Source organism: Lethenteron reissneri, chromosome 42 (genome assembly GCF_015708825.2).
Source record: "Lethenteron reissneri isolate LAM-NWPU_2019-01 chromosome 42, ASM1570882v1, whole genome shotgun sequence".
Classification (NCBI taxonomy): domain Eukaryota; kingdom Metazoa; phylum Chordata; class Hyperoartia; order Petromyzontiformes; family Petromyzontidae; genus Lethenteron; species Lethenteron reissneri.
This window is the reverse complement of record NC_083820.1, coordinates 9,275,848-9,298,839: the sequence shown is the minus strand read 5'-3', so window position 1 is coordinate 9,298,839 and position 22,992 is coordinate 9,275,848. Positions and strand designations below refer to the sequence as shown.

Below are 22,992 nucleotides of genomic sequence, written 5' to 3'. Positions count from 1 at the left end.
TATGAATGCCACTTTCCTTCTCATCACTGCCTGCATCATCAGGTCTTCTTTCATCTGAAACCTTTTTTTTACTTCTACGTTGGTCATGCAGTATACGTCTGTCGCTATACATTTCGAATGCCAATGTCTTATCGCTGTCAGTCTTTTTCAACGTGCAAATCTCGCAGGCTTGCTTCTCCAGATGTTATTGAATCCTGCAATTACTCCTTTTGTCTGTGATCCTCGCTCTTACGTCTTTCGTGCTTACAGCATCGCTCCCATATTACCAACCCCTACAACATCATCACACTTGCATCAACACGCTCACATTCCCACCAACAAGGCCGAGCGCGAAGGCAACCCTCACCTCCGCGGCGATTTCCACACCGGCGGCAGTGGCGGCCGCAGCAATCGTGGTGTGGAGGCTCGTCGCGCCGGCCGTTTCGCCATTCGCTACGTCTCCAGACGGATCCCTGGGGAGATTCGGCTCAGCGGTTGGCACAACCTCTTCGGTGAATCCGGAAGAGTCGAGGGGCGACAGGACCGAGGAGTCCACCTCGGCCGGGAAGTAGAGCTCATTGTCATCGCCAGAGTCATCGGGCAAACCGGCCAGAAACTCGGAGCTCTCGTGCCACTGCTCCACATCAGAGTCTTCCAGTGACAAAACACCAATATCCAGGTAGCTCTCCATAAGGTAGTCGGATGACAATGAACAACTGGATGCCAACAAGCGCCTTTCGAAGTATTCGCAGCTCTCTAGATCTTCGTAAAGGCAGTCTCCTTTCTCCATGTCAGGCCAGGGCGCCCCTTCACTCCTTCGCAAGACCTCATGCAACGCTTCGTGCTCGGCTTGGAATTCATTGTTGTCGGGAGGAGTGGGTGGAGGGCTAGAATTTTTAGACGGCCTTTCCCGCACTTCCTCTTCCACGGGAGCAGCTGCTCTGTCCGTTTGTGCCACGAGAACAAACTGAGCGGCGGCACCACTCCCTACCGTGCCTGGTCGCTGGATCCAATGCTCTTCATCAAAATCGCTCAAATCTGCATCAGACATATCTTCAAATCTTAGTGTGTCTGGATCGTTCCAAGGCAAGGTGGTCTTCTCTTCCTCAGCCTTATTTTTCTCCACAGTCCAAGAAATGTCTGCTTCTTTACGATGACATTCAGCGCCGGAGAGGGAAATTATTTTGACATTTTCATCGAGCGGTTTGTTAGGGAACGAGGACGGAGGCGGAGGCAAGGCCAAGCAGCGCTGTTTTGATCCCAGCAAATTCACGCTCAGCGGCACCGTGTTCTCCAGGAAGGTGATGCCCCTGCCATCGTCCATATTCACCAGCCTCAGCCGAAGCGTGCATTTACCGTGCACCATTTCGGCATTCAAACCTTCCAGGGCGACCGTGTTCGCCAGGCTGCGAGGGTCATACGCGGCGCCGACTCGCTCCCTGCGAAACTCGAGCAATCGGCAGGGCGAGGCCCTCAGCGGCAGTGCGGGAGCAGCGCCGCTCAGGCAGCGCAGTTGTGCAGTCAGCGTGACGGACTCCACGCGGTTGTCTGCCAAGTCCCGGGCGAACATGCCGGCAAACTTGCCGAATCCTCTCAGTGCCTACGTCCCGGCCCATGCGGCGCTCGCTGTCGCCCAGGGCCAGGGAGCCGGAGGCGGGCAGGAGGACTACGGCGCTGTCGTGCGGCAGCATCGAGGCTTCTGCATGCCCAGCGATGTCTACGCTCGCTCCATCCGCAGTGGCGCAGTCTTGCTCTCCCACAGACGCCAACACGAGGTGTCTGGGCAGCTCCTCCTCTCGTCCTTTACACGGCACCAGCAAATGTGGCTCGCCGCCTTCTCCTCCCGTCCAGGCGGAGTTTTGGTTGTTGTCATCGCTCGCCGCGGTCATTTCCACTTCCTCGTATTCACACTCTTCGCCCCCAACCACCTCCTCATCCGCAACAACAGCGCAGTCATCCAGCTCCTCAGTTTCATGCGACGGGTCCTGGGTTTCCTGTTAAGTCAACAATGAAAAAAATTAATATATTTTAATTGTCAGTACAATGTATTTATCTGGAAAAAAAATTGCAAGCTTTATATACGTAGGAGAAATAACTTTGATTACATTTTTGTACACGTACAGTGCTGTTTTCAAGCAACTGCTGAATAAGGGCCTACAATGAACACCCTAGAGTTGCTTACTGAGACGACTCTTCTCGGCGAGTAGTCGAGGGTTTACCAACCAACTCCGTTAAAAGGATTTGTACGCACGCGGGTATCCCGACACATCAATGATGTAAATGAAAAAAAGCTCGGGACCAAAAATAGCCGAGCGATTTTTAGCTTTAACCAGAACAAATGCACTGGTCTAAAATCCAACCATCCACAATTGGGTTTTTTTTTTATCCGTCCAGTATTTTTGTATTCCTAACAAAAGATAAAAATCGCACGTGTATTTCTATGCAGCAGAGACAACTGAACGGCTGGATATGCGAACGGCGGACGTGAGAACGCAAGAGGTTTGCATTCGCCACACCTATCCCAGTACGCACCATGTTCAGTAGAGGCCACCATTGGCAGCAAAGCTTAGCGAACACATTTGTCCCGTTTCATGCACTATACTTGACATTTATTCTCATATTAATTCCGTGGACGTTTCAAATCAGGTAAAAAAAACATTTGGTATTCCCCGTCAAACGTATTCAAGCCTTTGTTTATCATGAAAAGCTACCACGGTGTGTTCCCTTGCCGTCATGCTTATTTGTGATCTAGAAATAAACTGCTCTAAAAAGGATAAGAATTTGCCAGCCTGAGCAGTATTGAGAAGCCATTTTTGGGACCAATGGTCTTTAAGGACCAACAAGCACCACTTCAAGCACCTGCGCAAGTTGGTCGAGCGGAGGATCCACACGTCCTGGCTCCACCTGCCGCAGGTGGTCGCCCGCCCGTTTCCACCACCGGCTCACCGCCACCAATCCACTGGCCGCTGCCTCCGTCTTCACAAGCTGCCGCCGCTGCCACCCACTGCACATCTGCCCCATGACAATGCTCCTTACCACCACCCTGGCACCCCTCGCTGGTGCCCGCCAGGTCGAACGAGCAACAGCAGCTGTCATGTGGAGGCAGCGCGATCGGATCCTTGCCTAGTCGGAGCACGAGGGGTACATGCACCTCCTCCTCGGCGTCGGAGTCTTCGTGTGTCACTGCTACCGTTGCATCGTACTCCCCTTCCAGCACGACGGTCTCCACTCGGCTTCTGAACGTGCAGGGCGTCCCAGGCACCAGCTCTTCGAGGCCGAGTGGTGGAATGACCTCCTCCTCTTCGTCACCCAGCAGCTCCTCTCCAGTTCCTGCTGCCGGAGAGGTGAACTCTCCGAGTTCCAAATTGTACGACAGACAGTGCACGTTCAATGTCTCAGTCGGCAGCCAGCGGTGGCGCAGCAGGATAATCCTTGTTGATAGAAATCACTGGCTCAGGGTTCCCACCGTCATGCGGTTCGACGTCAGCGTGGACCTCTTCAGCTGAACTTTTTAAACGGGCCTTTTCGAAAAGCGGTACTTTTTCTTTGTCAGAGACTTCATCTTTGGGAGGGGCTTCTTTCGTTTCTCCTTGCCCAGATTCTGCATGGTCCAGATCTACCACCGGCCCTTGCTCCTGCCGCTGCAATGGATCCTGAGCGAACGCTTCCCCTTAAATATTTCTCGCTGAACGGGTCACCATGCTCATTGTAGAGCTCGACCTCATAGAAGGCAGAATGCGTGCAGTAGTCGGCCACAGTGGTGACAACGGCAACGACTTTCAGCATTCGAGACTCCTCCAGGCATGCGCCCACAAATGCGTCGGTGACCTCATCTGACACAATGCACCCCGTCGATCCACGCAGGAAACATGGGAACGCAAATGGCGGCGCAACGGCGACGTTGGGCGGGACTCCACGAAGGCACGATACGTCCAACTCCTCCTCGTTGCCGTAGTCGATGAACATCACCTTGGCACGGCCCGCGGCCACGTCCAGCACGCGTGCGCGGTACAGTACGTTGTCCTCGCTATAGCGTGCCAGGTAGAGGACCCCCGACCTCCACCATGGCCAGAGACACCTCTCGCTCATCTCCCGTCGTTTCGATAACCGACATCAGCGAGGTCAGCTGCTCGTCCGCCAACACCTTCAGCTGGCACCAAAAGTTGTCCAGGCCCCTGGCGAGGGACACGTACACCTCGTACTGCTGCCCGAGCTCCAGCTTGCCGTCCATCTCCACCCCATGATTGTCCTCATGTGTGGAGTTAGTCGTCGCACGGTCCGGTTCGGCAGTTGTTTCCGAGGCCTGCTGGTTCCGCTCCTGTTGCTGCTCTTGCCGTTCCTGCGTGGATTCACCACTCGTGCCGATCGTCAGGGTGTCAGCAATTCCCTTGGCCACACGTCCTGGCTCCACCGCCGCGGGTGGTCGCCCGCCCGTTTCCACCACCGGCTCACCGCCACCAATCCACTGGCCGCTGCCTCCGTCTTCACAAGCTGCCGTCGCTACCACCCACTGCACATCTGTCCCTTGACAATGCCCCTTACCACCACCCTGGCACCCCTCGCTGGTGCCCGCCAGGTCGAACGAGCAGCAGCAGCTGTCATGTGGAGGCAGCGCGATCGGATCCTTGCCTAGTCGGAGCACGAGGGGTACATGCACCTCCTCCTCGGCGTCAGAGTCTTCGTGTCTCACTACTGCTACCGTTGCATCGTACTCCCCTTCCAGCACGACGGCCTCCACTCGGCTTCTGAACGTGCAGGGTGTCCCAGGCACCAGCTCTTCGAGGCGGAGTGGTGGAATGACCTCCTCCTCCTCGCCCAGCAGCTCCTCTCCAGTTCCGGCTGCTGGAGAGGAGACCTCTCCGAGTTCCAAATTGTACGACAGACAGTGCACGCTCAACGTCTCACCGGCAGCCAGCGGTGGCGCAGCAGGATAATCCTTGATGGTAGAAATCACTGGCTCAGGGTTCCCACCGTCATACGGTTCGACGTCAGCGTGGACCTCTTCAGCTGAACTTTTTAAACGGGCCTTTTCGAAAAGCGGTACTTTTTCTTTGTCAGAGACTTCATCTTTGGGAGGGGCTTCTTTCGTTTCTCCTTGCCCAGATTCTGCATGGTCCAGATCTACCACCGGCCCTTGCTCCTGCCGCTGCAATGGATCCTGAGCGAATGTTCCCCTTAAATATTTCTCGCTGAATGGGTCACCATGCTCATCGTAGAGCTCGACCTCATAGAAGGCAGAATGCGTGCAGCAGTCGGCCACAGTGGTGACAACGGCAACGACTTTCAGCATTCGAGACTCCTCCAAGCATGCGTCCACAAATGCGTTGGTGACCTCATCTGGCACAATGCACCCCGTCGATCCACGCAGGAAGCATGGGAACGCAAATGGTGGTGCAACGGCGACGTTGGGCGGGACTCCGCGAAGGCACGATACGTCCAATTCCTCCTCGTTGCCGTAGTCGATGAACATCACCTTGGCACGGCCCGCGGCCACGTCCAGCACGCGTGCGCGGTACAGTACGTTGTCCTCGCTATAGCGTGCCAGGTAGAGGCCCCCGACCTCCACCATGGCCAGAGACACCTCTCGCTCGTCTCCCGTCGTTTCGATAACCGACATCAGCGAGGTCAGCTGCTCGTCCGCCAACACCTTCAGCTGGCACCAAAAGTTGTCCAGGCCCCTGGCGAGGGACACGTACACCTCGTACTGCTGCCCGAGCCTCCAGCTTGCCGTCCATCTCCACCCCATGATTGTCCTCATGTGTGGAGTTAGTCGTCGCACGGTCCGGTTCGGCAGTTGTTTCCAAGGCCTGCTGGTTCCGCTCCTGCTGCTGCTCCTGTTGCTGCTCTTGCCGTTCCTGCGTGGATTCACCACTCGTGGCGATCGTCAGGGTGTCAGCCATTCCCTTGGCCACAAGGGCGTCTGCTATACTCGTTCCGCTTTCCGCAGTCAGGTTCACTTCCCACAAGACATCATCGCCGCCGTGGGCTCGCGCCAGAAACTTCGCAGCGCAGCTCTAAGTCGTGGACGGTTTCAGTGAAAAGTTCGGTCGCCTCCTTTGTCCACTTATTACCGTGAATGCTAACGCATGGCCGCACTCCGGCAAGGCTACACGCGATGCTTCGTCGGGGGTGACGCAAAAATTCCGTACGCAGCTCGGACATGCTGTCGGAGCCAACCCTGTCTGTGTTGCCGTAGTCAATGAACTCAACCAGGGCCAGTGGGTCGTCGGGTTCAAAGCCCCTGACTACGGCGCGGTACCAGCTCTCGTCGTCGCTGTACTTGGCGCAGATGAGGTCCCCTAGCTTCAGGTCGCTTGGGCGCAAGCTGCCGCCGCTCACGCTGCCGTCATTCAGCTCTTCGGCAAGACCGTAAATCGTCTGCTCGTCGGACGCAAGCTGGACATAGAAACGAGATGGGGTGACCACGTGCAACACAAACACATTCAAGGTGGCGCCCGCTTGTCCGTCGCCCACAGGAGAAGCGGCAAGATCCTCCAACTTCGGAATAATTTTAGCCTTCGCCTCTTGCTCCTTCTCCCGAGTGGCATATCCTTCCTCGTCGATTACAGTGCTGTGGCAGATCGGCGAGCACGACAGGGTCCTCTCCTCCAAAGTGGTGTCGCCCAACACGCTGGTGACACTGCTTTCCAGGTACTTCGGCGTCACATTATCAGGTGTCACGTTGTGCGCTGCCGCGTTATGCGGTGTCACGTTGTCACGTGTCAAGCTGCAGGTTCCGTCAGCCTGAGAGCTGCCTTCGGAGTGAACGGACCTTCCGTTTCTGTCCCGAGTGGTTGCTTTGTCTCGCCACTGACGCGACGAGTTCTCGCTCTCTCTGATTTGCCTCCAGAAGGAATAAGAGGGCTCCTCGTGCATCGCCTTCCCGTATCCCGCTGTGTTCATCGCATCTGGGCTTCTCTCTCTGACGACTTGATCCATCCTCAGAGAATCGCTGCCAAAAACTCGCCTCGGCAAGGCCTCCGGCTGTTCCCGCTTTGATGAGGGCAACTCTGCGTGCTTGCTGTTTCCTTTCCTTAGATATACGGCGCTTTGCTCGGGCTCTCTGTCTGCCGGCTTGTGCCTACCCTGGGCCGGCGCAGGACCCAGGACGGGTACGAGCCTCTCGGGAGGCTCGTGTGACGGCGCACTCGTCACCGGCGGACGGTGGCTCTGCTCCCTGGCTCTATACGTCACCGCGTCTCTGTGGGCGCTGCCTGTTTGAGCTATGACCTCGGGCAGCTGGTGCAGCCCGCGAGAAGGGGGGAGAGGAGGGTTCAGCATCTGGTTGATAGTCGTGTTGAGGCGTTGCGTGCCGTGGAACAGCTCCAGCCCGAGTTGGCCGAAATCCTCCCGGCAGAGCACCACGGCTTTCATGTCCGACGAGTACACCATAGCACGAAAGAAGGACAACACCGAATCTGGGAAGCCCTGCAAAAGAAGAGAGGCGTCCACAATTAACGAGCAAGGTGTCCCGGGGTCAGGCTATGGGGTTGAGTGGGTTCATCTCAAGGTTTTGCCACCACACTCTTCTGCGGGAAAGGCTAGTAGGTAGTCGAAGTGAAGAATCTCAACATGGTCCTCATGTCTGGGTGGAGACCATGAGAGGCAGATAAGAGCACTACCAAGTGAGATTCCATTACTTTGACTCGCAAAGAGAACATTTTCTTTGGACAAGCAGCCTAACCTAGAATGCCACAACTTTGAAAGGGGTCTAACGCAGCCATGGCAGTTGCCCAATTGGCTCAGGTAGCTGACACCAGCATCAGAGAACTGAGTCACCACTGCGGAGAACCCAAGTATAAATCTTGACACGTGTTAGCCACAAACCCACGGTGCTGGATTACGGGCGTGTGCCATCACCTCCTGATTATGATTGAATGTGGTTTTCCGATACATCAGAAAATGTGCAATTTGTATTGCCACGTGACAAACAAATCTATAGCGAGGCAGCGCACCACTGGTGCGTAAGAGATCTCGAGTGTTATGTGGTCACCTTTCAGAGACTTGTCTATTAACCCACTTCTTCCCACGAATTAATGGAAATGTATTAATCTCCTACCTTGAAACTTGCACACATCATCTATATCAACACGTTATACGTCCGTCCCAGTTATTCGTATTATGGTTATTTATATGAAGCTTTCGTTTGCAATGCTTTTCAAGGTGTCCCCTCAAGCCAAGACACGCCTACCCAGTCCACTTTCTTTCATGAACTCTGAAATATGGGGTCTACAATTTGCATATTTTCACCGATCTGTGCATTTTCCTTTCAGTTTTTATCGCAAATTGAAAACATGCCTCTTTCCGCATTTGGTTTGCACGCACCTTTGAGCTTCAATTTAATTCTTTGCCATCGCGAATATATCTGACCCGCACCATAACGGGTAATATCGTTTGCAGGAATACAGCGGAAATCTTTGTTCTCAACAGGTGACTGACTGAATAGTGCAAAAGCGACTGCTCCACATCTTGCAGAGGAACAGATGACGTGGGGGGGGAGGGATATTTTGTGTCAAAAAATATTAAGTACCAAAAGAAGATAACAGAACCTCCCCATAATTACGTTACATAATAACTTTACATTTAGAAGTTAGAGTGCGCAGCAGATGGTTGATGGAGAGTGCATTTAGAGAGAGCAGTGTAGCACCCGGTATGGTGGTGTTGTGAACACTGAGGGTTGAGCGCCCCCTAGGCGTAGTGCGTCGTCACCTACACTGACAATAAACTGTTCTCTTTTTTCCATTTTTAAACACAACCGTTGAAGTGACAACTCATTTGAAATCCAATTACGTTCCCAAATTGACTGGCGACGTTACAGAGAAATGACGTAAATAGGGGGAAGATAGAGGACTTACTGTATTGGGGGGGGAGGGGGTGGGAAGAGGGGGTGGCAGACAAAGCCCCCCATCAATAACACCGATCACTGCCACTGGGCCAGCAACGCTACCTCCTTGGGTGCAGAGACGTCCACCAGGAAGCACTGAATCGCCTGACATGGCAGCTCCGCTAAGTCATAGGCGTCAGGCAGCAGGGGCAGCAGCTTGGATTTCTCCACCACCTGTGTTAGCACAAAAAACGAGCAGCAGCAGCAGCGCAGTCTGAAAGACGTTCGATAAAGGTTGTTTATAGGTGCAGCCTTTGAATTTCTTGCTCTCGCCGCTGACAGACCAAGGGCCTCCGTGAGAAGGGGCTCTCGATGGCATTTGGCCTACTCTTCCACGCTGATGACTTGGATGAGCTGGGATTATCCACACATCATCACAACTCCACGCGACCTGCTGGTCGACTGTGTGCCCATATTGTACTACTGCCAGGCAGAAAGTGGCCACGAAGGGGTGATTTAGGAAACTTTCACTGTCGTTTTAACTGCTGCCACCAGCAGGTGAAATTGAACCTGCGGAACTCTGCATTGCAATTCCTATGTGCCAACCGTCGCACAGCATCAGCATCTCACCCAACGAGAACAGAAAGATGCAACCCAAAACCAAACAGGCCTCATCTCTAGGAGCAACAGTAGGCAACCATGTAACGATGCATCCATCCGTCAGTTAAAATCTATTCGATTTATAAGCCAGAGAAAACATGCACTGAAATGTTGATTCATACATGGGCTACGTTCGTGGGCAGAGCAGTGGGCAGTGCAGCAAAACATATTGTTCCGCTGTACTTCTATGACCATCATCTCAGGTTCCCTGTCTTCACAAAGCCGCACTGACCAGCGTATTTAAGTATCACTAAGTAACTCCCATGACCTACATGGCATAGTCAGCGGTGGGGGCTATGCGTGTAGATCGTTTGCAATCTGTTCACATAAACCAGTTGCCCATGGGCCACTGGCGGCCCCTGCTGTGCACATACCTGTCAACCCATACGGTTTACCTGTATTCTTCTGCAGGGAAATTGAGTTTTCAGGACCATACGGTGTACAGCTGTTTCAATACGGGCAAAAAAATATAGTTTTGTCTATTTGTTTGTGTTTCTCCCTTGTGATAGGATGAACGGTTCAGATTTATAAGGGACCTGGGTGACCAATAAGATCTGAATTGGTCTGTATTACGGACAGGTATGTGCGCGGCCCCCGACACAAACAAGTGTGGCGCTCTGTTGCGGACTCTGTCAGGATAAAAAAAAAAACTATTTAAAATAATCTCATTTGGATAAATTTTAAGACGACTTACATTACGTTATTATTTATCGAGCCTTCGTGGTAACAAAGGTCACGTCAACCAATTTCTGTGCAACGCCACTCTTGGCAGGATCAGTGTGGAAGTGACGTAAAATAAGCAATGTAATTTCCTGCAGCGTCGTCATTGGGAACGCATCCAAACAGCAAGAAACAGTTCCCAGCTCACACCGGGTATGCAAAAGAGTGAAGCGTCGCAGCTTGCTCACCTCGTTGTTCCCGTAATCGATAAATGACACGTTGACTTCATTGGGGTTAGGGCCCTGCGTGGCCAACGCCCGGTGCCACTGCCCGTCACCGGCGTACTGAGCAAAGCACAATCGCCTTTTCATATCAAACCTGCACAGGTGGAAAGGTTACACAGCAGCCCAGATTAATTCATTAATTCATCACGCAGTCGGCGAAGGACCGTTGCGCCAAATGTATGAACCGACGACACAAAAGCACTCGTCACGTCGTGTTATCGCGCGAGTAATCAGGTACACGCTGCGTTAGCAGGAACCAGCTGGGATGTATAGAGCGTCCAAATGGAACCGCATCTTAAGACGCTGTAGTGAGCGGTACGATGTGGGCAAGCTTAGAGAAAGTTTTTTTATTATTTTAAGGTCGAAAGCAACAATTGTAATAGGCAGGGGGGGGAAAGGTCTTGAGCCTGGATTTGAACGAGGGCATGGAGTCGACAGCATGGATGGCTGGGAGGAGATCCAGACTATGGAAGCAGTGGAAGCGAAAGAGGAACTTCTCAAAAAATGTATATTCAACCCAATTCCACCTCTGAACACTTGCATGTTCTCCCCGTGGTCGCATGGATTTTTTCTCCAGGATCTCTGGTTTTTCCCTCCACATTCAGAAACGTGCGTATTTGGCTGCTAGAAATTTCCACATAAGCCACTTTGTTGAACTATCATTTGTGGCCAGGTCGCTTCTGAAAAAGAATAGCTAAGTGGACTTCATCTAATAAAATAAAAGTTTAATTTTAGTGTATTTATTTTTTATTATTTACTTACCTTTCGTATAATTTGCACTCCCATCGTGTTTTTGTATTGTTTGGTGTTGTCACTTTCTGACCTGCCACCCTACAAGACATGTGAAAAATAGCTTCATAGTTCAGATTTTTCCAGGATAAAGATTCTGATTGTCAGACATCGTGATGCATGCCTCTGAGCTGGTGCTTTGGAGGCAGATGACCTTGAAATGTGTTCAACCCCAAGAACCCATCTGTGCGGAGCTTTGAGCGTTAAAAACCCCTAACGTGTGGTGGTTGTTCCAGGCACTCTACAGTTACTTCCCAGAAGGAAAAAATACCTGGAGAGGGGCCAAGGTCAGGAATAGGCAATGCCCCCTGGCAATGTTATATCATGGTAAAAAAATTCAGCGCAAGGTACCATCTCGTGATTTTGCAAAGCTCCGCACGAAACACAACCAGCATACGCCGAGTCACGCGCCACCTACGTCTGCCTGCTGTAGGCGTGGCTGCAGTGCTTGCCGAGCTTGACCATGAAGAGTTTGAGGGCGTCGTCGTTGCGAGTCAACTGGCACCAGAACCTGCTCGGGCCCTCCGCGTGCGTCATGATCACGCCCTCCTCGGCGCCGATCTTGATGCCGTGCGTCGAGTAGGGGAAGGACAGCGGGCAGTCCGACTCGGCCAGATGTCCGGGCGGATCCAACAGCTTGGCCAGGCCCCTGCTGACAAGCTGCGCACTCACGCTCTGGAACGGCGTGTGCAGGTCCACGAGGTTGAAGAAGTCCCTCTTGTTGCGCTCGACGAGCATAATGATGGTGCAGTTGAGACCGCAAGCGAGGGCCTTCTTCGTGAAGCTCTTGAACATCTCCGTGGCCTGGTCCCTCTGCTCCTCGTGGGCCTCCAGGCAATTGTAGAGGCTGCATTTGAAGGCCTGCATCTTGAGCTTCAGGAACTGTGGGTCAATCGGATAGAGGTCCCTGGTGCTGACCTGCACCTCCCTGCCATCATCCAGGATCAAGACCGAGGCCATGCTGCGAGAGCCCTTGACCACCTCGTAGATAAAAACTCTGTACCACTGGTCTTCAGGAGCGTAATGGGCGACGCACACACCGGCCTCCAAGTGCGGCAATGGCGCTTTCCAGTTACGGTAGTGCTCGTTCATCTTGCGGTTCAGTAAGGCGACATCCCTTTCAGCCGACTTCAGCCGACACCAGAACTCCCAGGGCGACTTAATGGAGGTAACGATGACATCCGCCATCTCCCCCACAACAAACATCAGGGGTTCCACTACCGTGATGGACCCCCCCACGGCCGGTCTCGGGACTGGTGCCACCTCCTGTGGTTGCGGTACAACGCTGTCATGGTCGTTAGCACCATCAGAGGACGGCCCAGCAGGAGACGATGCCGCCACCATCGAATCGGAGACGCCAGCACTATTCACCTTGAGCAATTCAGCGTGGCTAGACAAGGCCACTGCTAGCCCACTTCTGATCAACTCTTTAGCTATGCTGGAAGACTCCGATTTCCCAATACTGTAGAGGTCCACCTCGTAGCCGTCTGCGGACTTGCTCCTTGGAATCATCGCCACATGCTTGTTGAAGACCTGCGAATTGAAGAACCAGGTTGCCATGGGGCTCCAGCGGTCTGTGGACGTGCGGTCGCCGCCCTGATGTCGCACCTCTGGCGGCGCCACGCCAGCCAAGCGGCACCGCACCACGCAAGCGGGAAGCTCCTGCGTGGGAGAAACACGGAAAAATATAAAAATGCATTTGTCCTCGGAGGTATTTTAATTATCGGTGACATTTCGAGCCGCACAGCGAGCCGACGTCGAACTTTGCGTGGCGGGTGACTTTGTGAAATTACATCGCACGCAATAGCATCAGCGGGGAGGACGAGGCGCACACATGGCATGTGACATCACGAATTTGGGTTCGAGAGAGCTGATCTGCTTACCTCCAATTTTTACCGTCAAGTATTGGGCGATCCTTCAATTAATTTGGCAAGTTTTTAATTGTCCAATTCCTAATAGCAGCACAACTCTCCTGTAATATTTAATTTTGGATCATCTTTATTGCTACTGTCATGGCCCCTTATTGCAGACACAGACAGAGCTAATGCAATAATTGCTTTTCAACCTTAGTGAGCAAACGTAAACAAGGGTTTTCGTCGTGGGTATTTTCCCACCCCAAAAGATGAAAAAAAACATTGGTCAGGAACGGTGGCATTTTTTTTTAGTTGCAAGACGCAGCACAAGTCAAACATCTGGAGTTTTAAGCACGGCCTTAGAGACTTGTGAGGAGACGTTGGCAGTTTAATCTATGTCGATAATACACACGCCCTTCAATAAGAAACATGGCAACACTATATTACATAAATAAACTTTTGTCAAGTTAATGAATTTCAGTTATTTATTTCGTACAGTTGAGTATGGGGGTGTTCAGACCAGAAGGAACCAAGGAATTATATAATCACCTTCGACCTAGATCAAACTATTTCACACGCTCGAAAATAACTCAAACATTCATGAGTGTTGTCGCAGAGTATAACTACCAAAATAAATAAGTAGACAATGTCTCATTCACCTATCCATCTCGCCACTTTCAGCAGCATTGAATCTCAGGAGGCTGTGCGGTGAATGGGTTATGTAATAATTTTTTTTTTTACGTGGAGATATGAATATATGAAGGCAACATTGTAAGCTTACCTATTTTGCTAATGATATTCTCTTATGTGCCCAGCCACCTACGTTTGATTCACTGCCACGGCTATCATCGGTGCAAAAATAATTTGAACCCTCCCCCCACCTCTTCACCAAACCACACTGCAAAGTGCGGTGAAGTATTGTCCAACAACCCCCATAACAGACACAGCATGGATAATCCTTTCTCTCAACAGTGGCTTGATGAAGGGGCTGAAGGCCTGTCTAACAGATTTTTTGGAGCCAACATGACACCCTTCAAAAACTCTAGCTCTACGGCGATAAAATCTGGCCAACTGGAGTTGACTCGAGAATTGGCTGTGCCGTGGAAACTCAGGGTTGATTTTTAAGATGGGGCCACATGGCCGCGACCATCCTCGCTCTCGTCGAAACGCACCAGGAAATGAGGCGGCAGAGCTCGGATGTCTTTCGGTTCAACGAATTGCGAGATGCCGTAGTCGACGCATTGAACTTGCACTTTTCTTGCGGAGATCACGTCCGTCACCGTGGCCCGGTAGAACATGTTGTTGGGGCACCTGACGGAACAAAGCCAGCGGCAGTGAAAATGTACAACCGTCAACAAAGTCAAATGTAAAAGATTAATGAGTGTCTCCATGCATCTTTGCTGCCCTCTCGTGACTGACAATCACATGACAAGGGTACTACTCAAGGGCACCAATGGTGTTAGGTAATTATCAAACAGCGAAGCAGTGAGAAATGGTGAGAGGTTGGTCATGTACATCCCACAGCAGTGCTGGTATAAAAAGAGGGTGGATGCATGTTTGGGCATATTGGTGCTTAATTTGCACCACACAGAGGCAGTGGTAGAGGGTGGGAAGTGTTTGTATGATTGTGTTGGTAGTTACATTGCACAGCACGCCATGCCGACAGCTGACTTGTCCAGCAAGCCCTCGTGTGGTCCTGCCAGGCTGAAATGCTTCTGCATCTGCACCATGAGTTTTTCAAACTCCTCATTCTTGCTCGTCAAGCGCACCCAGAACTCGTCGGGGCTCACGATGTTCTCCGCGTACACGTGTGTAAAGTTTTGCAGGTGAAGCTTAAGCGCTGTGAAGACGGGACGACCCGCACCCACGCCCGCAAGAGCCATCGGTGGCGGTGCCATCACGGACGGCGGCACGCCGCTACCATGGCCGATGGCGGTGGCTGCCGTGTCTGGCAGAGTGGCCACCGTCGCTACCCTGTCTGGCAAAGTGGCTTCCATGGCTGGCCGAGTGGCTGCCATTTCAGAAAACTTTTGGAACGCAGACTGGCCATTCTGATCCAAAAGCACCACGTAATACAGCTTTTCTATTCTGTTGTAGGACACCACCTGCGCCGTGAAGACACTGTTCAACAGGATCGACTTCAGCAGCAGCACCTCCTCGGTGGACCAGATGCGGCTGCCCTCCTGCAGGGTGGCATGCGCCCCCACCATGGCGCACCTGAATGCCTGCACAGGGAGGTCGAAAAACTCGGACAACAGAGGCTGCAGGTGTTTTGACGGCATGCAGGCACGATTGCCAAAGTCCACGAAGTGCACCAGCGCCTCAGAGGGCGAGCTGTTGTGGATAACCAGCCCGCGGTACCACTGCCCGATCCTCGTGTTCAGCACAGCGCAGGGGCTATTTGGCGGCAGTGGAAATTGGACACCGCGAGCATCCGCCTCCAGGTAGTGCAAGGCCATGAGCTGAATGAGGCGCTGCAGATCGAGCCTAAAGCTCTGCAGCTGGCAAAAGAAGCTGTCGGGGCTGATTACATGCGTAACCAGTACGGCCTGCAGAGTGCCCACTGGCATGCGGGTGCTGTAAAACGCGGACATCTCATGGCGACCTTCAGCCGATCGTATTTTTGGTCCTGCAGGTGGAATGATGGGAGGCGGTTCAGCGTTGAAGTGGTGCTTCAGGTTGCCAAGATTTGCGGGGGAGACCGTCGGCAGTTTGGGCAGCTGTGCCGTTTCAGGCTTCGCATCATCCATGATTTTGACAATCAACTGGAACACGTTCGAGTCGACGCGGCGTGCACAGCGCATCTGGCACAACTGCGTGACCATGAGTTCCAGGTTGACAACGATGGTGTGGTCGTCCAGAAAACCCTCCACACAACCGTGCATCTTCGTGTCGCGCTGCGATTCCACATAGTCGAGCACCATCTTGGACCAGCAATTGCTCATTGGCAGCACGTTGGCTAGGGCATAGCACTGCATCATGGGAGGGATCTGGAAAAATTCGGGCCGCCCCTCACGCATGAATCCGGCCTGCACAACCTCTCTTAAGCCCAGGTCGATAAAGAAGACGAGGTAGTTGTGAACGATGCCCTGCTGCGACTGTTGTGACTCGGCGTGGGCCAACACTTTGGCGCGATGCCAGCTAGCCTCTTTGCTGTACCAGGCGATGCATGGCTCCCCCACAGCGAGTGGCGTTGACAAGCCTACTGGCTCCCAGCTCGGTGGCATCATAACGGCTTTGCGAATGGTGCTGAAGTTAGCGTCAATGTCCGCCCGGGTAAGGCGGGCCCAGAAGCGCAGCAGCAGTGGGTTGTCGGGGGATTGTGGCTCTGCATGGCTGAGCAGCACGTCCAGCTTGTAGCCGCACTTCAGCGGGCACGGATACCGGCTCATGGCTCCGGGGGAGGCGATGGCAGCCCACGATGAAAGTCAATCACGGAGTGGGCCTAGAATCACAAGACACACAAGCAAAGGATGACCACGGTTAAAGTAAGGTCTGTGGTGACCTACACTTACAGCAGACACACAAGAGGATTGCCATATTGAAAACTCGTAAAGAATCGCCAAGCCAAAGCAATTGGATAAATTATAACAATTTCCAGAATCAATTAGTTTTTTGCCTTAACACCAAGGATTATATCTTTAAAGCATGAGCTGTACATGTCTGTAGAGCAGGTAATGTTAATGCTTGTGAAGATTATTAAATATTAATTAAATGTTTGTAAAGTAAGGTCTCAAAAGAGTACGCGGGCTCAGAGTACTCGTACTTTTGCTACACACACGGGGCGGAAAGCGAGGAGTCAAATCACTCCTCGCCATCACGCGAACATGTATTTGACGGCGTGCAAACTGTCACCCATGCAAGAAACGAGTCCAAACAAATATCGTGTTCTACCTAACCTGGATGCTACCGATGATTCGTGGATAATATACTCTACAGTACTGTACTTGTTAAACATTTATGTACATCATTGGAACCTCCTTTGCCAGTAGCAAAATATGATAATAGTTTTTTTACCCTTTTATCTGGCAACAAAACTGACACCTTTTTTACAAGGAGTCATGTTTGCATTGACCACAATGCCTGCGGTCGAGGTTCCAATGGTGTAAATGCTTACCCCGAGCTCTCATACTCTGATGGTGCATTGTCTTTGAGTTGTGTGCCTTTTGGCGTCATCTGGTCCAACACCATGTGAGACTAGGCTCTAAGAAAAGCTGTCTCGGGTGTGGACCAATCAATTTCAAGGACACTGCATACATTTTCTTGGTTCTTTCGGTAAAGTCACGTAGAAGGAAAATAATAAAAATAAAACATAATAAAATACAATTCTCACGACGTTTCGACCACAACGCAAGCAGCCGTCCTCAGGTGAAGAACAGGTCTGGCGGAAAGACAGCGTCTGAATGAACACCACCAAGCTTGGCAGCGTATATTTAAGCTGGGTTAGAGGAGGAAGGGCGCCTTGACAAAGGAATTTGCATATCAACAGAGGAATTTAGCATATTTATGGAAAATGCAGATATGGGATTAGTCACTACTTGTGGAATGCGTAGGTGGGGGGGGGGGGGGTTTCAAAGTCATATTATGCTCGTGCATTATGTAGGATTAGCAGCAACAAAGGGAGGAAGTAGGGTTAGCAGTAATAAAGGGAAGGAATTTTAATGGTAAGGAACTGCAGCAGCTAAACCACCACGTAAAAAACTAAAATATAAACTACATCAATATCAATATACTAAATATACTCTCCAATAAGCTGAGCTACTAACACAGTAGTTTTGAATGGCTCCTCAACAGGATCCTTCTTGATGGTTGGAGTGATGGCTTTGCGGATTGTGTAGTCGGAGTAACAATTAGCCTTAAGAGCTTGGCGTACGTGCTTGAGTACACTGGCAATGTGTTCCTGGTCGGAGATGCATTGTAAAAGATGTGGTTCCAGACATACAGTACCCTGGCGTCTACAAACTAAGTTTCCTCTGTGGTAGCAGTTACATTGGAGAAACCAAACGACACGTCTCGGACCGCATCCGTGAACATGAAGCAGACCTGAAACACGGTTGGACAAACACCTCAGCTGTGGCAGATCACTGTTACAATTCAGTGGGCTCACATGACATTGACTTCTCCAAGACAGAGGTTCTCTGCAAGCCATCTGGCTACCATGAGAGATTCGTTCATGAGGCGATCCACATATACAAACACGGAGACAATTTCAACCGAGAAGATGGATTCTGGCTCAACAATCATTGGAAGGACGTAATAAACCATTTCAGATCTTAACTGATTGTGTTCACATTTACAGTGACTTTCGGACCGCAGTCCACTCACTGGCATTGACTATATATCTTTTGTATTCTCCGCAGGGAATGGAGTCTTTGCTCTGCTGCAAGTCTCCTTTCACCACTCTCCCATTGACATATTTCGTTGCTTCCTCTTAGTACCTTTCACACGACGGTCAATGGTATACATCAGTTTAACACGTAGGCTTTCGCGACCAATGTTATTCATAATCAACGTTTTTGGGTTTAGATCGCGTTTATTTATAAATGTGTCGTAACCCTCCACCACCCGACACGGCCAATCAGTAAAAAAGTGTCACGTTGACAAAGACAAATAGTTCACTGCTTTAGCCCACCGGTGTGTTGAAGCCCCAACATTTACAATTTGAGTACGACGTTTCGCTGGTAATTGCAACCAGCATCATCGGGCAATTCGCCAGAATGGTGAGGTTCTCCTGTGTCTCCCGTTCTTATATAGAGCAGCAGCAGGGTGACGTCATCATTAACTCATTAACTCATCAGGTGCCAAGATTCAAGGGGGGAGTGATTGTAATTATATACTAGATTAGTAATCAGGCTATTGTTACGATGCGAGTTGTAGATTAGTAATCATTTGGAATGTGTTTTATTGTGATTATGCTACATTACCACTAACTGATTACTAATGTAGTTGTTGCTATTTGTGACTTGCCTAAAATAAAGTTGCATAGATCATCGCCATGTGCGATATGAACAAGGGCCATTTCCCAAAACGTCGCCGATTTATATCGATATATTTCTTTTAAGCTGTTGTTTATTAGTGTTTAGTTTTGTTCATTGTCCACCACTGCCAATGCAGCATTAATACTATTCCATATTTTTTTCTCTTTGCTACCATTTCCATTGTACTGTTTCGCCATTATTCCATTTGTAGGCTGTTTTCACCATTTACCTACACATATTGGCATTAATCTTAACACTTTCTCAAACGAAAGCTTGTATACATGTCTTGAGCTGGACTGATTTTAATTCATAAATCAGTGCATTCTGATAAGTGTAATAATGACTAACCCTAGGCAGCACAACACATGCAGCACATGGAGGGGATGTATGCGTGCACTTAATACAATGTGTGCACTTAATACAATGTCTGTGGGCAGCCTACACCCGCATGCAGAGTAGACAAATGAAATTCATTAAAACACAAACTCAAGTATATTCTTGGTTCTTTCGGTAAAGTCACGTAAAAGGGAAATAATCAAAATATAAAAAAATTCTCACGACGTTTCGACTGCAACACAAGCAATCAGGTGTGAAATCCGCAGCAAGAAAATTGAAAAAAATAAAACACTAAAGTGTTACTATTTTCGGTTATTTTACTAAGTAAGGCCCACTGCGCTAAATAGCTTTTATTGCAGAAGCGACCCGACCACAAATGAGACTCTATACGTGTTCTTGAGGGCCCAAGTGTTATTGACGGGGGGGGGGTGTCTCGCATTATAACAGACCGTGCAATGAAAGTGGGCAGTCAAATAAAAAGCCAAGAACGAGTTCCGTGAAATTACACACAACAAAAGGTGACATACGTCCAATAAAACAACTCCGTAAGACGGTGATGAAATGCCAATTTTAGAATTTAAATCGCGTAATGCCATGTTGCTTTTCATTCTCAACTTCGCCTCTCAAAAAATTAACCCGTAAAAACAAAGTTTTTCACTATAAATCCTTTATATGCGTGGCAGCTAGAGTCCTCTCAGTAACCTGGCTTGAGATGGCTGCCACCTATGGGTCAGATGATTGCCTGCCACCATTAAGCAATTGGTAATTAAATATAATTTATTTTTTCCTAAAAAGTGCAAATTTTGGAAAAAAAAATTCACGAAAATAAATTGTCACGCACAACGAGTCTGTGTGCGAAATGTCAGCTCGATTGGATCACGGGAAGTGGGTTAAAAAACGACCGAAAGATTTGCACGGTCGTAAGCGCGCAAGCAAACTTAATATGAAGGATTAAATAAGTATAACCCGTAAAAACTAAGTTTTTCACTATAAATCCTTTATATGCGTGGCGGCTAGAGTCCTCTCGTCCTCTGGCTTGAGATGGCTGCCACCTATGGGTCAGATGATTGTCTGCCAGTATTAAGCAATTGGTAATTAAATATTTAATTTGTTTTCCCTAAACAGTGTAAAATTTAGGAAATTTTTTTCACGAACATGAATTGTCTCGCACAACGAGTCTGTGTGCAAAATGTCAGCTCGATTGGATCACGGGAAGTGGGTTAAAAAACGACCGAAAGATTTGCACGGTCGTAAGCAAGCAAGCAAACACGCAAGCAAGCAAGCAAGCGAACTTAATATAAAGGATTAAACAAGTAAACCCGTAAAAACAAAGTTTTTCACTATAAATCCTTTATATGCGTGGCGGCGAACTTAATATAAAGGATTTAGAAATATATTCGCCTGTGGAGGACGCGGGGATCGATCCCGCGACCTTTGGCATGGGAAGCGAGGGCGCTACCAAATGCGCTACTCCACCACGGCCTGTGGAGGGGTTAGGCTCTGGGCTCTTACACTCTGACGTTCAGCCAAAGCCATGAATGCGTTCTATTTGAATATATGTAAAATAAAAATTTTTTGCCTAAAAAGTGTAAAATTTTGGGAATTTTTTTTCACGAACAATAATTGTCTGGCACAACGAGTCTGTGTGGAAAATGTCAGCTCGATTGGATCACGGGAAGTGGGTTAAAAAACGACCGAAAGATTTGCACGGTCCTAAGCAAGCAAGCACGCGAACTTAATATAAAGGATGAAAAAAAAGCGTAGAGACGTATACGGCCTTCTTAAAGGCCTCGTTAGACACACCTAAAACGATGCCTTGCTTGCCAACATTGACAATGCCTGTGGTTGCCTCTTCAACAAAGCCACAACTTGTTTAATCAACACCACGCTGGAGGAGTGTGGAGATAACTACGTGGCGCGAGCCAGTCGACACCACGCACAACATACCCCACGCCCTCCTATTTTAAGTCACCGGTGGAGTCTTGCAGTCCTCCAACACGAGGGATAAGGACGACGACAACACGGACTTTCTCACGAAGTCCGCTCGTCGTGACTACAGCAGACCATGGACATGGTTTGGCGGGTTTGGCGTTTAGCTGCCGAACAGATGGAACAGATGGGCCATACGGCAAGCGGAGATTCAGAGGCACACAGATTCAAAGACCTTCAGATACGTGCATATTGTACGTTAAAGACAGGCCTAGCAATCTAAACTTTAGCGGAGAACTAGCAAACCTACGCGAACTCGCTCTCTCTCTACTGAAGCCCTCTCGTCACGAACAGCAGACCTCCTCGCCATTGGCGTTTAACTCCGTAACATTGCCAAACAACAAGAACAGCCCCCATGCGAGCCGCCTATAACACCTGTTATGCAAGGTGGTAACCCTCCACCCTCTGAATCCCGAGCGATACCCAGGCTCAAACCTCTTTAGCTTCATAACTTTAACAAGATCGGGCGCATTCCGAGCGATGATTTTAACAAAAAATGCAATAGTCCACTTGATGGCTGCCATCCGAGGTGGCCCTAACATTATCAGTTATATTTTTCCTTTTATGGCCTAAAACAAGTAAATAATGTACCATTTTAATTTAGTTGTGCGAGCCGTTGTCAATTCAATGGAAATTAGCCGTCTGAATTGATTAAAAATCGGTGATAACTTAAACGTTTTGCTACCTTAGTAGTTGGCTTTGAATATTTCTGTTCCAAGGCCATGGACACTCAAAATGGTGTCCGGGCCTTGCCCACGAAGCCACGGCCATCGCACTCGCCTCAGTTGCAATTAAGTTTTAGTTGGATCGAGCGAAGTTGCAAGAATTAAGAGAATCGAGACGATCGATAGGCTACGATCACGACATCATAGTTACAAAAACACACACGATTCCAACCGTAGACGCGTGCAGGGCCACAAGCGAAACACGTGGCTTCCGTCGTGATGATCGTATAGAACGCGAGGCGGCGGACGAGTTGAGCGAAGTTGGAGATGAAATAACATTCGATAGTGTTCGCAATCACTGCTAATTGGACCCCCCCTCCGTTAATTAGCGACTTTCGCTCTCCTTTTGTCCCCGCGCGCCAAATTTTCGATGAAAAAAATCGCGGTCACCTCAAAAATGAGCGTCGAATTTCTCTCATCCGGGACAGTTGGGCCCCCCCCACCACCACCACTGCCCGCCAGTGACGTCACTTATGTATATAATTTACACAACAAAATGACGTCACGCTATAAAAACCGACAACACTAAATGACGTCACCGAACGTTGCTGAGTTCTTGGACGAACCGGGGGTTAAATGTCCGCCATGCTGGTGGGCAGAGCTGCAGGCGTGGGGGGAGGAAATCAATGTTGGCCTGATTCGACAAGCGGACTCTTAATTGCAGAATGATGATACTTTTTGAATTGCATCATACTGGTAGGAACCTCCTGGTTACACCAGCCCACAGGGGATTATTGTGTCCGTCCGTCGTGCAGGGAGGGGCTGGGTGGGGTGGTGCTGGGTGGGGAGGGGCTGGTCACCCCGTGGTGCCCTTATAAAACTCAACGTGTAACCTACTCACGCCGGCTTGTGCCCGCCCTCACAGTCGGGCATATTTGCGGAATACACCACGCCGCCGTTGACCCTGGCCATTGA

General features: G+C 50.2%; 1 protein-coding gene across 1 annotated transcript; it reads right to left on the bottom strand.

The window, feature by feature from the left end:
- Positions 1 to 1,279: 1,279 nt before the first annotated feature.
- On the bottom strand, positions 1,280 to 22,508 carry LOC133352925 (tudor domain-containing protein 6-like). Its single transcript, XM_061568928.1, has 10 exons — positions 22,468 to 22,508; positions 14,691 to 16,494; positions 14,222 to 14,360; positions 11,615 to 12,858; positions 10,372 to 10,501; positions 8,927 to 9,037; positions 5,973 to 7,407; positions 4,391 to 5,850; positions 2,839 to 2,883; positions 1,280 to 1,973 (listed from the first exon to the last, which is right to left on the bottom strand). Exons 2-10 carry the CDS (start codon positions 16,439 to 16,441, stop codon positions 1,395 to 1,397), a joined length of 6,894 nt encoding a protein of 2,297 aa, XP_061424912.1. The 5' UTR covers positions 16,442 to 16,494; positions 22,468 to 22,508; the 3' UTR covers positions 1,280 to 1,394.
- Between the last annotated feature and the right edge of the window lie 484 nt (positions 22,509 to 22,992).

Coding starts and splice junctions, on each gene's coding strand:
- LOC133352925 (XM_061568928.1), bottom strand. CDS start 16,441: ATGAGCCGGTATCCGTGCCCGCTGAAGTGCGGCTACAAGCTGGACGTG. Junction 9,038..10,371: donor TCGATTACGGGAACAACGAG/GTGAGCAAGCTG, acceptor GTGCTAACACAG/GTGGTGGAGAAATCCAAGCT. Junction 2,884..4,390: donor GCGGGCGACCACCCGCGGCG/GTGGAGCCAGGA, acceptor CACCTGCGGCAG/GTGGAGCCAGGACGTGTGGA.